Source organism: Echiichthys vipera, assembly GCF_963691815.1.
Source record: "Echiichthys vipera genome assembly, chromosome: 17".
NCBI lineage: Eukaryota > Metazoa > Chordata > Actinopteri > Perciformes > Trachinidae > Echiichthys > Echiichthys vipera.
The window spans coordinates 11,410,248-11,425,158 of record NC_139842.1 but is presented as its reverse complement, the minus strand read 5'-3'; the positions used below and the strand labels follow the sequence as shown (position 1 = coordinate 11,425,158).

Sequence of the window (14,911 nt, the reverse complement as noted above, 5' to 3'; positions counted from 1 at the left end):
CCGGCTGCAACGACGGCCCAGAGCCGCCAAGATCGCGGATGGGAAAGGTTTGGAAACCCTGACCAATAAGAGGTAGGCTTAAAGAGACAGTTACTAAAACAGAGCGTTTCAGACAGCGGGTAAATACAGGTATATTCAGACAGACAGTATGACAAAAATAATGTGTTTTTGAACATTAAAGTATGTGAACATGTTCTAGTAGAAACCCAAAATGCAAGTATGAACCTAATGATAAGCACAATATGTCCCCTTTTCTAATACATTTTTATTAATATCACTTTGGAAACCTTTGAATATGACTATCATGCTGGGATGTGTTACTTTGGCTATGATAATGTAAATTTGTACTTTTTTTACTCATTGTGGTCACTTTTACCTGGTGACAGACAGTATGCTGATCCAGATTGTGTCTGCAGTGTGTCAATGTCAGTGCGCATTCAGTAAAGACAAAAAGAGCAGGCATTAGTCATAGCAGCATTGAAAGGTGCTGGTATATTTAACATTGGCGTTACAAAAACATTTCAAACAAAGTGATGCTGTGTCATCGATTCCAAACAAATAGACATGAAAATCAATAAAACGGCATGCTCCAACTCATGACAAGTGACATTCCCAAAAAAGGTCAATATTTTTTTCATCAATGGATTCTTTTAATAACATTTTATAAGCAATAACATATTCCATTTTATAGAAAATAAACATCTCTAGGAAATACTATACACAATTATATTAGTACATCACATCTTACATTTAAACAGCATCAAATACTTATATACACCATTAAATAATGAGCTTCATAAAAGAGAATGTTTGGTGTGACGTTTTTGCACTTTCTTTTATGCTCTAATACTTAAATATGTCTCATTTTGATATGAACAGTACTGACACCCTCTACAGGGCATAGTTACATAGCATGGAAGAGTGAAAGAGGCTACATTTGAGATACACGAACAGGTGTGTTGTGAAATCTGAATTGAATGTTTATCTTTCTGTGTTGCTGTGGAAGGTGAAATAATCATACATTGTGGCAATGTTTAACAGTAATACTTCTGAGCTGTACATAGATATGAAGTGAGATGACCTGACTCCCGGTTGGACCCTTGGAGCCCTGATCTGCAAGCTGTAGAATGATGATGGCGGTGTCTACTGTACATATTGAATGTGCACATTGAAATGGGAGTAACACTCTTAAACAGAGTTATTGTTTTTTCTTTTTTTAATTTTTCTTTTTTTAATTTCTGAATTACAACATAGCCTGACATATACCAAGGGTGACGCAATGATCGTATAGTGATAATGCACATCAAAATACATCTCAGAAGATAAGAGCATTATATTAAAATACTGCGGCCATTTTTTTTCTTAACTCTTCAATATCAGAATATTTAGAACCTGTAAAGCACATCATCATGTACAGTTTCCTTTTTTGTTTTAAACACAAAACGCACACATTGAGATAGTACATCCAGTGGTTGGCTGCTGCTTTTTTGATGCAATGACATCTTGAATTTGAGATGAATTTCTTCCCTCACACAGACACATAATGCGCATACACACTGATGATGTGGCTGTAAAATGATAATGGGATCATTACACGCACACACACCCAGAGACACACACGCAGACACGCACATACACACTTCTTGGCCCACAGACAAGGTGGCCAGAGGGATGCTCCTGTCCAATCAGTGTCCGCCAGGTGTCTGAATATGATAGCAACCCATCCGAAGGCAGAACACACACACAATCCTTGCTCTGCATTTCAAACAGCCCGCCTGTGCACTGGGCTCTAGGCTCACGGTCTCTAAAGCGCAGTCTATCCTCCTGTTAAACAGTGCCACTACCTTATGCCTTCCAGTACCGGGCTCAGTTGGGAAAACGCATTTCCAGGCCGGGTTCAGGGAGCAGCTTTTCTCTGCAGAGCCATTCTCCAGGGTTTGTATTGCTCCTAGCTCCACCTCAGCGCAGCCACTTACCCTCCCCCTGCCTCACTGGACGATGTGCCTGTCCTTCATTAGTCATCACCGTGTTTTTTAGGTATAGGTGGCTGTTAGGACAGCATCTTTGTTTGCCTTGCTGGATAGGTGATGCTTGCCTTGAGGTGGTGTTGGTGGTGGAGGTGGTGAACTGGAATATCTTACAGGTCCTGTAGAAAAAGGGAAGAGAGACTTACATGAATTCAAGTCCCAAACACACAGAGAGAAAGGAGGAGTTGTGCCTGATCTTTGGAGGTCTTCCCTCTGTTACTGTTACATTGCCCTCACAGCAATGCAGAACATGAGTGTTTTTGTTCTTTTGGTATGTGTTTTAAACTATTATAAAAACTGTGCAGTAGCTGCAATATATGCATGTGCAGGTATACTGAAGGTCAGAGCTCACATGTATGTGCTGTACATACATCTTTGTGAGTGTGCTAGATTGTTCTGCGCAGATCTGCAGACATGAAAACGAGCTGGCTGCAGGAGTGGGGAGATGGATGCAGCTGGCCAGTGAACCAGCTCCACTGTGAAAGACACAGCAGGAACGCCTACTAATTGCGCTGGTGTGTTGGTGATGGTGGAGCGCTTTCTTTCCCCTTATCCTCCTCTGCAGCCCCTTCAGTATCTCTTGTTCACCTTCTCTGTCTTTCTCTCTGAATTGCCAGTTGCCCATCCTTATGGCCTGGACTCAGACCAGCAGCTACCCTCTGTCTCTTATCTTTCCCTCTTTCTTTCCTCTATTTCTGTTTACCTCCCTGGAGTAATTCTCATTCTTTTAAACCTTTAGTCTCACTCGTTTTTTTCTCAATCACAGAGTGCTGCCTGTCTCTCTTGTTGCCCTTCTTCTCTCTATCCATCCCTGTCGCTTTCATTCTGTCGCTCTTTGATGTAACTGCCCCCACTTGTCTTTTGTTCCCACTCAGCTGCAGCACACAACAGTTTTTTTCATTTCCCTGCCTGTCTCTCTCCCGATCACTATGCCACAGCTGAAGGCAACATGTGTGTGATTTCATCGATATGTGTGTTCCAACCCTGAAACCAAGTGAACACAGGCAGAGGGAGAATTTCAGAGGGGGAACCCATGGGTGGGGTGGTTGTGTGTGTTTGTGTGTGTGTGTACGTATGTGTCTGCTCTTCCCTTTGATTAGGCTGCTGTGCGTAAATTGGCGCAGCACAGACCCACACACACAGACCTTCAGATCCCTCAGCTGATGACAGCTCTGCCTCAGCACGCTAACAACAATCTCTCTCTCTCTGTGTCTTGCTCTCCTTTTTCTCTGTGTTTCGCATACTCTATTTATGCTGCTTAGACGTGGGAGTTGAGATGAGGAGAGATGGGGAGAGAAGTAGAGAGAGAGATGAGAGAGAAAAAGGTACGAAGGGATGAGGAGGGATGAAGGGAGGACGACTTAAAAATGGAAAAAGGGAGCTCGCAGAAGATGAGAGGTGAACAGAGTGAGGGAGCTACAGCATAGAGCCAAAAAAGCCAAATAAGGGGGAAAAAAGACAAGAGGAAGGAGAAAGTAGGAGAGAGAGAGAGAAAGGGTTGAACTGAGCATGTGGGGAGGATAGCAGGCGGTGATGCTGGGTGGGGTGTTTTGATCAGCAGCCAGCTTTTCATCCCTGTCAGTCTGCACAGAGGAGAACAGGAAAGGAAGAGGGAGGGAGAGAGGGAGGGAGGGAAAGAGAGCTGCAGAGAGGGGAGGGAGTGAGGCTACTGCCACTGCTGCCTCAATGCACCGCTGCTCCCTGCTGAATGTCAGCATCTCTCCCTCTCTGCTTCCCTCCCCCTCCTACCTCTGCATTTGACCTTCCTCTCTGTACTGCAGTGTAAATACGCCACCACCAGATGGCATCTGTCTTACAGTAAAGTTGACTGTGGAGTGGACTGTTCACATTAACACAAAAACGGTGACCCATTGTAATTGCAGTGATCTGCAGTCATAACAGCGGGTGTTGAGCGACAGTAATACACAAAGTGCGCGTTACTAAGTGTTTTCTTACTGGTGGTTGATATGGGGCTAGCTTGCCAAGGTCATTGGGTACATATTGATTTGGTAACAAAATATCGGTCAGTACAAGATGAGAGTCTGAGATCTTGGCATGGGAGACAGGGTAATTGATACATGAAACACCAACCTGAGCCCTTGTGTTTCCCCCTTTGATTCTTTCTCTGTTTTACAGGAGCTGACAATTGTGTTTTCTGTTCTGCAATGTATCATCTATCCAGCCATGGTGCTGCTGCTTGTGACAGCAACATGTGTGAACTCAATTTTTGTTCTGTGCTGCAGAGAGGGAACTGGGGAGAAGAAAAAAAAATCTAAATGCACAGCGGTTTCTGTAGCAGAGAGGCTATAAGTGTGCAAACCTATGCGCACCTACTGTACATGAACATATATGAAAGCACTAATGTCTGAGATCTCGTTAGCCTGTGTTGGCTGTTAACCCTCCCTCCTTTCTTCTGTGCATGACTCACCGTTAACTTAGGATGCAGTTATGATTAGGTGAAAGGTTTTAAACCCCCTCAAAATGGATAATAGAAGGACGGATATGTATTTATTTAATAGTTTTGAGGCTTTCATTTTCTTACCTCATGTTTAGGACATTTGATGGAGAAGTCATCCTCATGGAATGTGCAGCCTACGCAGGGAGAGAGAAAAAAAAGAAAGAAAAGGAGAGCATAAGGTACTGGGTCGCAGATAGACAATAACAATAAATAAAAGAAATAGCATTAAGGAACACAACACCTCCTCTCCCCAACCCCCCAAAAATCCAAATAAATGAATGGGTTAGAATGACAAATGAGGCAAAGAGAGAGAAAGAGAGCTACTGAAGAAGGAAAGAGACTGAGTGGATGAGTTGCGATGCAGGCAGGCAGGCAGGCAGATATGGCTGGTGCACTCAGCAGGATTAAAAAGGGCCCCGCTTTGCTCCCTGTGCTGGCTAGGCAGACGTGGCAGGCCTTCTAATCCTTACACTGTACTTCCTTGGCATGAGGTAATGTGAGGGAAAGCCATACAACACACATGTGCTGACACACAGACGCTCACTTATATTGACAACAACAGATACACACACACACACACACACACACACAAACACATAGAAGGGAACATGGTTTAAAGACGCACCTAGAGAAGCATTTGAGACAGCATTCAGGCAGTAGGGCACACACTCTCACACGCACACACACACGCACACACACACGCACACACACGCACACACACACACACGCACACACTCACACACACACACACACACACACACACACACACACACACACACACACACACACACACACACACACACACACACACACACACACACACACACACACACACACACACACACACACACACACTTTCTTCTTGAGATTAATGCTAAAGATTCAGTCTACTCTCTACATGAGAGAACGATCAAAGTACATATCTGAGGGAAAGCCATACAACACACATGTGCTGACACATAGACGCTCACTTATATTGACAACAACGGATACACACACACACACACACACACACACACACACACGCACACACACACACACACACACACGCACACACACACGCGCACACGCACACGCACACGCGCGCGCGCACATTCAGTCCCCAGACAACGGAATGGATGGACGGAGCCACAGGGGTTGTGGTCAATAATGCACACATACACACCCTCCTCCCTCTATCTCTTCCCCCTCTCCCTCTTGCACACTCCAGGGTCCCACTTTCCTCTCATCATCCCCTTTATTCAAGGCTCCCTGCCTCTTTTCCCCCTCCTTTGCTCTCCCCTAGCACTCTCAGCCATCTCTTCTCGCACTCAATAATGTTATTTTCCTTCTCTCATTTTGCCCACATCCACTTTCTCTACCTTCACTTTCTCCCCTCTCCTTTAATTTTTCTCGTTTTTTTCTACCTGCCTTATTTATTCCCCTCCCCATTGCCCTCTAAACTCACGTTCAATTTCCCGTTCCCAATTTCCCTCCTTATTTCTCCTCCTTCTCCCTGGCTTTTCTGCCCTTTCATCCCTTGTTGCTCTCTTCCTTACTTCTCGCTGTGGTCTCTTACCTATCTCTTTGGCGCAGACATAGTGGTATTTATGAGAGCAGCCTCTCCAACAGCAGCTGAGGGACGCCCCCACAATCTGGCACTTGTAGCAGCTCTGGGGTTAGTCAGACAGACGGACATATGGTCCGAGACCAATAAAGAAACAAACAAATTGACCAACAGAGACATAGGGATAGAGAGGGAGAAAATAGGAAAAAATGTTCATAGTTAACATCAATTTCTCAAAGTAGGTCCATAGTATCTCTCTTAACTTCCATTAGCATGCACACATTTCAGAAGAGGCTCAGTGTTGATCATTGCTATTGTACCGTTTGGGCTGAGTTGTTGGCGGCCTCCCTCAGTCCATATAGCCTCCCAGCTATCATAATTACACCCTTGGTCCAAATGGCACAGTTTTCATGGGCCCAGTGCTCTTTAGCCTCTGCTTCTACTTGTAGCCTTTGGAACACATTACCACCACCCTCCTGGTCACTTGAAGCCCCTCTGCTGTGGGCCTGGAGCTGCTTCATCCTCCTAAACCTCTCTCGGAGAGTTAATCTTCGTGGACCATCTTCCAGACCCATTCTCTCTGTTCTTTCTACTCGTCTGTAGCGCCAATGATGGTGTCTGCTACTGCTGCCCTCTTGAGTAGATGCCTCTGTACTGCCCTCCTTTTCTGTGCTGCCCTCGCCCTCGTTCTTCAAGGAGTTGGACGATTCTTCGCTGCTGCTTCTACTGTTGTTGTCAGTGGTCTTCTGTGACTCTTCCCTGAGGGATTCTGTGTGCCCGATCGTCAAAATTTTCCGTGGAACACCATCCTCTGTGTAGTAGGGTCCGCATAAATCACCTAGGTCTCTATAATTTGCTGGCTTTCCACACAGACAACATGTAAGACACCTGTCAATTAGATGGCTGTTTACTAAGGGTCCTTGTAGCATGGCAGCAGTGTGTGGCACAACCTTTGCAACTGTGAAAGGATTCCTCATTCTGAGTATGCCTTTTTTTCTACGTCTCTGAAATATTACTGCATCCTCAGGCTTGTTGACTATGGCACACCAAGAGGAAAAGTCTCTGGAGTTGTTAATCCGTACGTAAGGACAGAAAGACAGTTTTGAATTTTGATGTACTGGTCTGCGTCTGATTCTTTTCACAGAAATGATCTCCGTCTGTTTTTCTGATATTCTCACTACAGGACCTGTGATACACGTCTCCGGATTTTCGTCCTTTTGTCTTTCCCTTCTTTCCATTTCTTCTTTTTCTCTCTCCTCTTTTTCGGCCCGTTCACTTCCTGCGGCCCGTACTACTGCCTCAATAACCTCGACGGCATCTTTCATCCCAGGTTTTGGCCCAGGCTTTTTATGGACCTTTATTGGTTTGCCAGGAATCTGCTCTGACGGAGCTTTGCCTCGTTTCCTCTTAGTTGGATTTGCAGATGGTTTTCTGCCTCTCCTAGGTTTCTGAATGAGTTCTGTGCTGGTAACCTGGGGGGCTTCTGTGATCTCATCTGGGCTGATTGGCAGAGGTACTGTGGACTCTGTGGGGGATACCTTCTCCTCTATCCTCTCCTGTTGTTGTTCTGCTATTTCAAGATTTGTCTCCTTGACGTTCTCTGTTTCTTCTAGAGAGGTTTGGCCTTTTCTCTTCTTTCTCCTCTGTTTTAGGTGCATCTCATGGTTGTTTTTAATGGCCCTCTGCTTGGCTAGTCTTGGTGTTGTAACTATTAGGCTCCCTGCTTCCAGGGCTACTACTGAGGCATCTGTGCTCTCCACCATGGCCCATCTCTTCCTCTTAGTTCTGGCAGACTTAGTGGCAGTAGAAGACACACCTTCTGAGGCCTGTGGTGTCCATTCTCCTGGAGACTTGACTTCTACTGGGGCATCTGTTGAGCTCCAAACCTTGTGAGCTTTGGCATCCTGCTCTGTCCCTGATTTTGTGTTTTCTTGCCTTGTCTCCTCCTTCTTTATTACCTCTTCTTTCACCCCTTGTCTCTCCTTTGCTGGCGTTGATGCCTCTTGACTAACCTCATGCTTTTCTCTCTCTTGCGTTATCTCCTTTTTTCTCACTGAGCCTTGTTGTTTCACTCCGTCTTGTCTAGACTCTAGGCTTTTCACGTCTCCCTCTATCATCTCTGTACTATTTGTGAGCATAGATGTCTCACCTTCTTTCAAGACATGTTGAGGCAAAGCCTTGGCTGTCACATCATCAGTTAGATTGCTGTCTATCTGGGGAATTGGGAGGTGTTTTTTTGAGCTAGGAGATGTAATTTTCTGAACCATGGCCTCGTATTTCTGTCCTCTGCCTTTGCGTGGTGGGAGAACTTTTGTTCTAGTGGGGCATTGAGGCGGCACCACAGCCATATCACTAGTGATGTCAGTTTCACTGATGTTGGAGGTTAGAGGAGTGTCTTTAGGTTGGGGAGTGACCACAGAAGCTTTCTTGGGTGGCCCTTGTTTTCTTCTGGGGCCTCGGACAACCTTCTCCTTGGGTGTAGAGGCGATCTGTTCCAGCAGAGGAGGCTGAGGTGGTAAGGATTTTGGTTTGGGCTTTGGACCCCTCTTTCTCTTTACTGGTGTTGTAGAAAGCTCTGGACTAGGTTTCCGTTTTAAAGGAAATGATGTGTTTTCTTCAGATTGCTCAGTTTGGACTAGTGGGGCAGGTGGGTCTGCTGGAACACCTGTGTTTTTGACTGAAATGTGAGTTGAAGTTTGTTCCACAGTAACAGCCTCCTCTACTTTTGGAGAATCATCACTGGCTTCAATTTCTTTAAGTGTCTGCAGCACAATATCTTCCCCAATGATCTTTTCTTTTTCTTTTGACAGTTTGTCTTGCGAGGGCTTTCTGGATCTCAAGACCATGTTCTTACCCTCTTTCTCTGGTGCCTTAACCTCATGGTTTGCTTGTTTTTCTTCCGGGTTTATTTGTGATATTGCAGCTTTTGGGCTCTTTCTGCCCTTGCTTTGCAGTCCTGTCAAAGGTTGAATGGTTTCTTCTTGTTGTAACAGCTTTGCTTTAGAAACTGAGCCTTTGGGGCGACCCACTGAGGCCTTGGTAGGTGCTGTGTCATCGCAGGGCAAGATATCTGTAGGCTTGGTTCCAGGCTTAAGACCTGGTTTTGGACCTGGCTTTAGAGCTGGTTTTGGACCAGGTTTTGGTCCAGGTTTTGTTCCAGGTTTCGGCCCAGGTTTTGGCCCAGGCTTTGAACCTGGTTTTGGTCCTGGTTTTCGTTTCACAGGAGTCTCAATTTTCGGTGGCAGCTCTGGTTCATTTGGCACAGGTTTTGGTCCTGGTTTTTGACCTAGTTTAGGTCCAGGCTTTGGCCCAGGCTTAGGTCCAGGCTTTAGGCTAGGTTTAGGCCCTGGTTTTGGACCTGGCTTGGCTCCTGGTTTAGGCCCAGGTTTTGGCCCTGGTTTGAGCCCAGGCTTTGAACCTGGCTTTGGGCCTGGTTTTCTCTTCACATGAGGCTCAACTTTGGGTGGCATGTCTGGTGCATTAAATGAGCGAGTGCACATTCTTGAACGAAAACCATCAGTTAGCATTTTGGGAGTCTGGCTCACAATAGATTCCTGATGAGTTAGGTCCATTTGATCTGAAAATAGCACAGTTTTGCTCGGAGGCATGCAGGGTTTCTGTGTAGGTAAGGGGGCTCCTTCTTCTTCCTTCCCCCCCTCCCTCTCCAAGCTTAGCTGTCGCCTGATTCCTACACCTGAATGCATGATTCTCCTTCTGCCCCTGGCATGCTTACGCCCAAAGGCCCTTGGCTGAGCAGATGGGACCACAGGTTCCGGCTTGGCCAAGGGGGTCACAGCACTGGCACAGCTGATGCCTGGCTCCATGTCCTCATCACCTTTTTTGGGGGAGGGTGGTGTGTCTGCCCAGGAGGGGGGTGAGGGAAGTATCGACTTTCCTGGTAGCTGAGGAGAGTCTGGCTCCAGCACTTTAGCATCACTGTGATCAATATGATCCCTGGCTTGAGCTGGAGATGTCGTCTTGTCATTGAGAGCAGAGAAGACAGGCATGGCAGATTGAGGTTGAGGAGCAGTGTCACCAATGGCTGACTCCCTTGTGGAAGCATCTGCTGCTGCTGTTGCTGCTGCTGCATTTGGATGGGCAGGCACCCCTGCAGGCTCGTTGTCAGTATGGAGCTCAGTACTTTGACTCTCTGTCCTGCTGCAGGGATCTCCAGGATGCTTCTCTTGAACATTGCTGTTATTTATGTGCTCCTTATTTGTTGACACTTTCTCATCCTCCCCTTGTTCCTCTCTAACATCTGCAGACATAGGAGGGGAAAGAGAATGTTGTTGTTGTTTCTGTGTTTCTTCTTCCTCTTCATCTGCCTCTTCCTGTCCACCCCCTTCCTCCTCTACCTCCCCTTCATCCTCCTCATCTCTGCTCTCTCTTTTGTCTGAATTGCTCTCATCCAAGGTCTCTACTGGGTGGGTTGGAGAGGTGTTCTCTGAGCTGTCCTCCTTCTCTGTGGAATATTGATCCTGTTCAAGGTCACCCCTAGAAATGAAAGGCAATGTTTTCACTGAGCTCTCAGATGCAGTCGGAGACTCAGATTTGAACACCTCAGATTTAATCTCTTGGCCAAAGTGTTCCTTGTGGCTGGAGTCAGATAGAGCTGCAGGGGACTGTTCAACTGAGTCTCTTTCATCAGGATCATATTTACTCTGAACCCCTTGGTACACTGTCTCCTTATAGCAATAGCTTTTTTCTTCCCCCCCTTTGTCTGCACTGCTGTAGAGAGCTGGGCATTTCTCTTCATCTGACCATTTCTCCAGGTTCTCTGTAGATTTAGTTGTGTCAGAATTTCTCTCACAGTTAGGAGTTGAATCTGTTGACACCTCCTCTTTGTCAGCTGATTTCTCTGTCCAGGCTGATTCTTCAAAGTTCTCTTTGACAGGCTCATTGATATGCTGTATATCGGAAGGGGAGTCCCTTTCTTGTTTCATAGGACTGGGGATTGTAATGCTTGTAGGAGACCTCTCATCACCAATGCTCTTCACTGGAGTACTCATGCCATCTCCTCCCCGTCCTGACTGACATCTAGTAGGGTCAGGGGTAAGGTTGTGCAGTCCTGAGTCTCCAGACCTTGTGGACATATCATCAGGAGATGTCATGGAACATGAAGAGGCTGTATCCAGGCTGAGTTGTGTGTTATTAGGAGCTTGTGCTGGACTTCGGCCCTGGCCACAGTAGAAGTAGCCCCTTTCCAGTTGTTCATCACTACTGCTGGAGTACCCTCCCTCGTGAAGTTCCATGGGTATTGGCTGGTGCTGTGGGGTAGAGTAAGGGTCCTGCATGGGGCCTCCACCAACACTACTACCACCACCATCTGGATATGGAGGACTTTTGTACTCCTCACCCTTTTTGATGGATGCTCCACTTCCAGCACTGCTGTTGCTCCCTCCACTGCTGCGCTTACCACCTTTCTTGTTGGCCACCAGGGCTTCTGAAAGCAGCAGTTGCTGGACATTATTAGATATGTTCTCTACCTGAGAGGTGAGGGCATTCAGGCTCCACAAGCTGGGGTTTGACAACAGCTTCTCTGAGAAGCGTTCTTTCATGGTGGGGACCTGCGGTGTGGTAGTGTAGCTGTGGGGGGCTGCATGGGGAACATTGGGTGAAGGGTGTGAGCGTGGCGGCATCAGCATGGTGTTGGCATTGGCTTGCTCCTGCATACCGGCTGAAGAGGATGAAGAGGAGGAAGCTGCCCCAGGGGTCATGGGAGGTTGGCCATACTGAAACGACTCTGGATTGGTCATTAGTGGTGAAGGGGTGGAGCTGTATGAGGGGGAGCGTCCTACAGAGCGAGCAGGAGAGTGGCTTGAGGAGGGGCTACAAGTCTGATAATATTGTTCTGGGGATCTGACAGACAGCTCTGAGAGACAGTAGTTTTGTTGGGGTTGGCTGTAGTGTTGGTATTTAGGGTGGGGCTCCTGGGGGTTGGTCATGGTCTGTAAAGGAGGCTGCTGCTCATAACCTCTGGAGGGAGGCTGCTGGTAGCCGTAACTGTTCTGGGTTGACCTGTAAGCTCCTTGCTTCAGATTGCTGTGGCTGCTCATTTGTCTGCCATACTGGGAAGTGGGAGGTATGTTGTAACCTTTGAAACAGTGGGGCATTGGGCTGCACTTTTCCATGTATGGCGAAGGAGAGGGTGAGTGCTGGGGGAAGTGAAGGTGACTCTGGGGGTACATGAGAGGGGAGGGGGCAGGGTTAGGAGGATGGGGCTGATGGTGGGGGCTGGTATAGGCAGGGGTGGAGGGCTGGTGGCACTGGGTCTGAGTATGGCCCAGCATGTTCTGGTCCATGTACTGGGACGAGCCGGGTGCAGGGGTACCACCAGCCTCCATACGCCCCACCATGTCCTGGTCATACTGTGCTAACTGGGCTGAGTCCTCCCATTTCTGCTGGAGGTGGCCTTCAGTCATATACTGGGCTGAGTAACTCCCAGGACCCATGTGGTTACTATAGCCCCCAGGACCCTGTAGATGCTGACTGGGGTTTGGTGGGGGCACTTTGCTTCCTCTGTAGGATTTCTTTGCCTGCGAGGGTGCTGAGCCAGCATTTCCACTCCCATTCCCTCCACCATTGCCTGGGTAACCAGGGTAGGCTTGCTGGCTGTAACAGTCCTTGGGTCCTCCAGTTCCTGGTCCTCCAGCTGGAGGCATGCTTGTGGGGTTAGCCAGTGAATGAGCCTCATAAGCTGACCTGGTGTGCCCTGGGCCTGGGCCTGGATGTGGACCGGGGCCTGGGTGCGGGTGCTGGGCATGGGGATGATGCGGGTGTTGCCGGTAGGTCTCCAGGCGGGATAATTCATGGGGCTCCTGCTGGTAGCAGGGTTGGTTGCTGTGGTAACCACCGCTGCGCTCACGGAAGGACTGCATAACTCACGCCGTCTGTAGCCAGAGCTGGGAGGGGGAGGTGAGGTGAGACAGGAAAGGGGGAAGGGGGGTTAGGGGTTCTGAAGACAGGGAGAGAAGGGGGGCAAGGGAAAAAAGAAAAAAAATATGAGGGTTAGTACTGTTGAGCCTGAGGTTCATCCATTCTACATTCTCTACTTTAATATTCAATGTCTAATTCTAATTTAACATCCATGGAGTCAGAGCAAAAGTCAAAAGATGATATTTTCCAAACATTAAAACACACACAGGTTTTGCGAATCCCATGTAGATACAGTATAATGTAGATCGTTTACCCAAAGTCACATATTTGTTAGTTCATTAGCATCATTTAATTTAACATCATCATCAACAACAACAACAACAAAAAACAACACAACAACTGTATTTCAGGTCGCTCGTGGCACTAATCTCCTTATTTTGTCTTTGAACAATATGAAGAAACGTGCATATGTATGTGAATTATTTTGTGTGTGTGTGTGTGTGTGTGTGTGTGTGTGTGTGTGTATAAAATGGCCCCTCTATAGTGCAGGCTCCAGGATCTGTTTCAGCCTCAAGATGGAGGGGCAGACAAGTGATGCAGTCTCTGCTGCAGTGATTGACACGTGTGGAAGAGGAAGAAGAAAGAGAGAGTGGTGTGTGGGAACTTAATTACCTATTTGTAACAAAGTAAATAACAACTGCAGACATTTTTGTGTGTGTGAATATATAGAGATGCATGACTGAGACCGGGCAAGTGTTCAAACACAGCAGGCCACAGCAATAAGATGACATCTGAAGAACATCTGTGTTGGGTCGTAACACTGGCTCTGAGTCCCAGCTGAACTCACTTACAGAACCACTGTGGCTATTTAGCTTTCCAACGGACTTTGTATGCTGCATTATTCATTATTATTGTTTTGTATCAAATATGATCCCCAGACTTAGCCCCTTTTTTCCCAACACTGCAAGATATTCAATTATATTACCTAAACAAACATTGTAAAGCTATATTTTCTAGTTTGTCTTTGATGCAGAGTTTCATAAAAGGTTCAACTGAGCCCTCTTCTACTGTGCTCTCTCCTCCTGCTCTTTTCCTGCACACATGCAAACTCTAATTTCTTCCAAGGGATAGTGAAAGTGTTACAGTGTACATTTGCGTGCATTCTTTCAGTAGGGGTCTTGTAGAGTGGGTTTGTGTCAGTATGTGTGTGCACATTAGAATGTTTGTCTGTAATCTTTTTGCCTATGCGTGTGTGTGTGTGTGTGTGTGTGTGTGTGTATATGCGTGTTTATGAGCGTGTGTTTATGCATTCATACAAAAGAGAAAAGAAGAGAGGAGGGGGCAGGAAGTGCTCTGCTCTATAAAAGGAACAGAGTCACCTGGAGACAGAGCACTGAGCTTGTGTGTATGTGTGTGTGTGTGTGTGTGTGTGTGTGTGTTTTTGTGTGTCAGCCGGTTCCAGCACAATATCCCAGCATTCAACCCGCCCCAGGGACAGCGGTGCATCCCACCAGATGCACAGTAGCATTATTCATCTCTGAAACACAGTGTGTGTGTCGAGTGTGTGTGTGTGCGCGTGGAGGCAAAGAAGTGTGATTATTGCATGCATTCATTTTGTGTGTGTGTGTGTGTGTGTGTGTGTGTGTGTGTGTGTGTGTGTGTGTGTGTGTGTGTGTGTGTGTATGTGTGTGTGTGTCTGTGTGTCTGTGTCTGTGTGTCTGTATGTCTGTGTGTGCGCGCCTGAAGTGCAGGTCTGTTTATGTTTATGTATGCAGGTTCACAGCTTTTGGCAGTCCCATAAATATAGACACAAACACACAACAAACACACACATACATACACACACACACAAACGCGCGCGCGCACACACACACACACACACACACACACACACACACACACACACACACACACACACACACACACACACACACACACACACACACACACACACACACACACACACACACACACACACACATACACACACACCATCTATAGATT

At 46.9% G+C, this 14,911-nt stretch overlaps 1 protein-coding gene across 1 annotated transcript; it reads right to left on the bottom strand.

Moving 5' to 3' along the window:
- Positions 1 to 2,100: 2,100 nt before the first annotated feature.
- rai1 (retinoic acid induced 1) lies at positions 2,101 to 12,909 on the bottom strand (the record flags this gene model as incomplete). Its single annotated transcript, XM_083931891.1, has 4 exons — positions 2,101 to 2,146; positions 4,570 to 4,619; positions 6,044 to 6,137; positions 6,352 to 12,909. 4 exons carry the CDS (start codon positions 12,907 to 12,909, stop codon positions 2,138 to 2,140), a joined length of 6,711 nt encoding a protein of 2,236 aa, XP_083788017.1. The 3' UTR covers positions 2,101 to 2,137.
- Between the last annotated feature and the right edge of the window lie 2,002 nt (positions 12,910 to 14,911).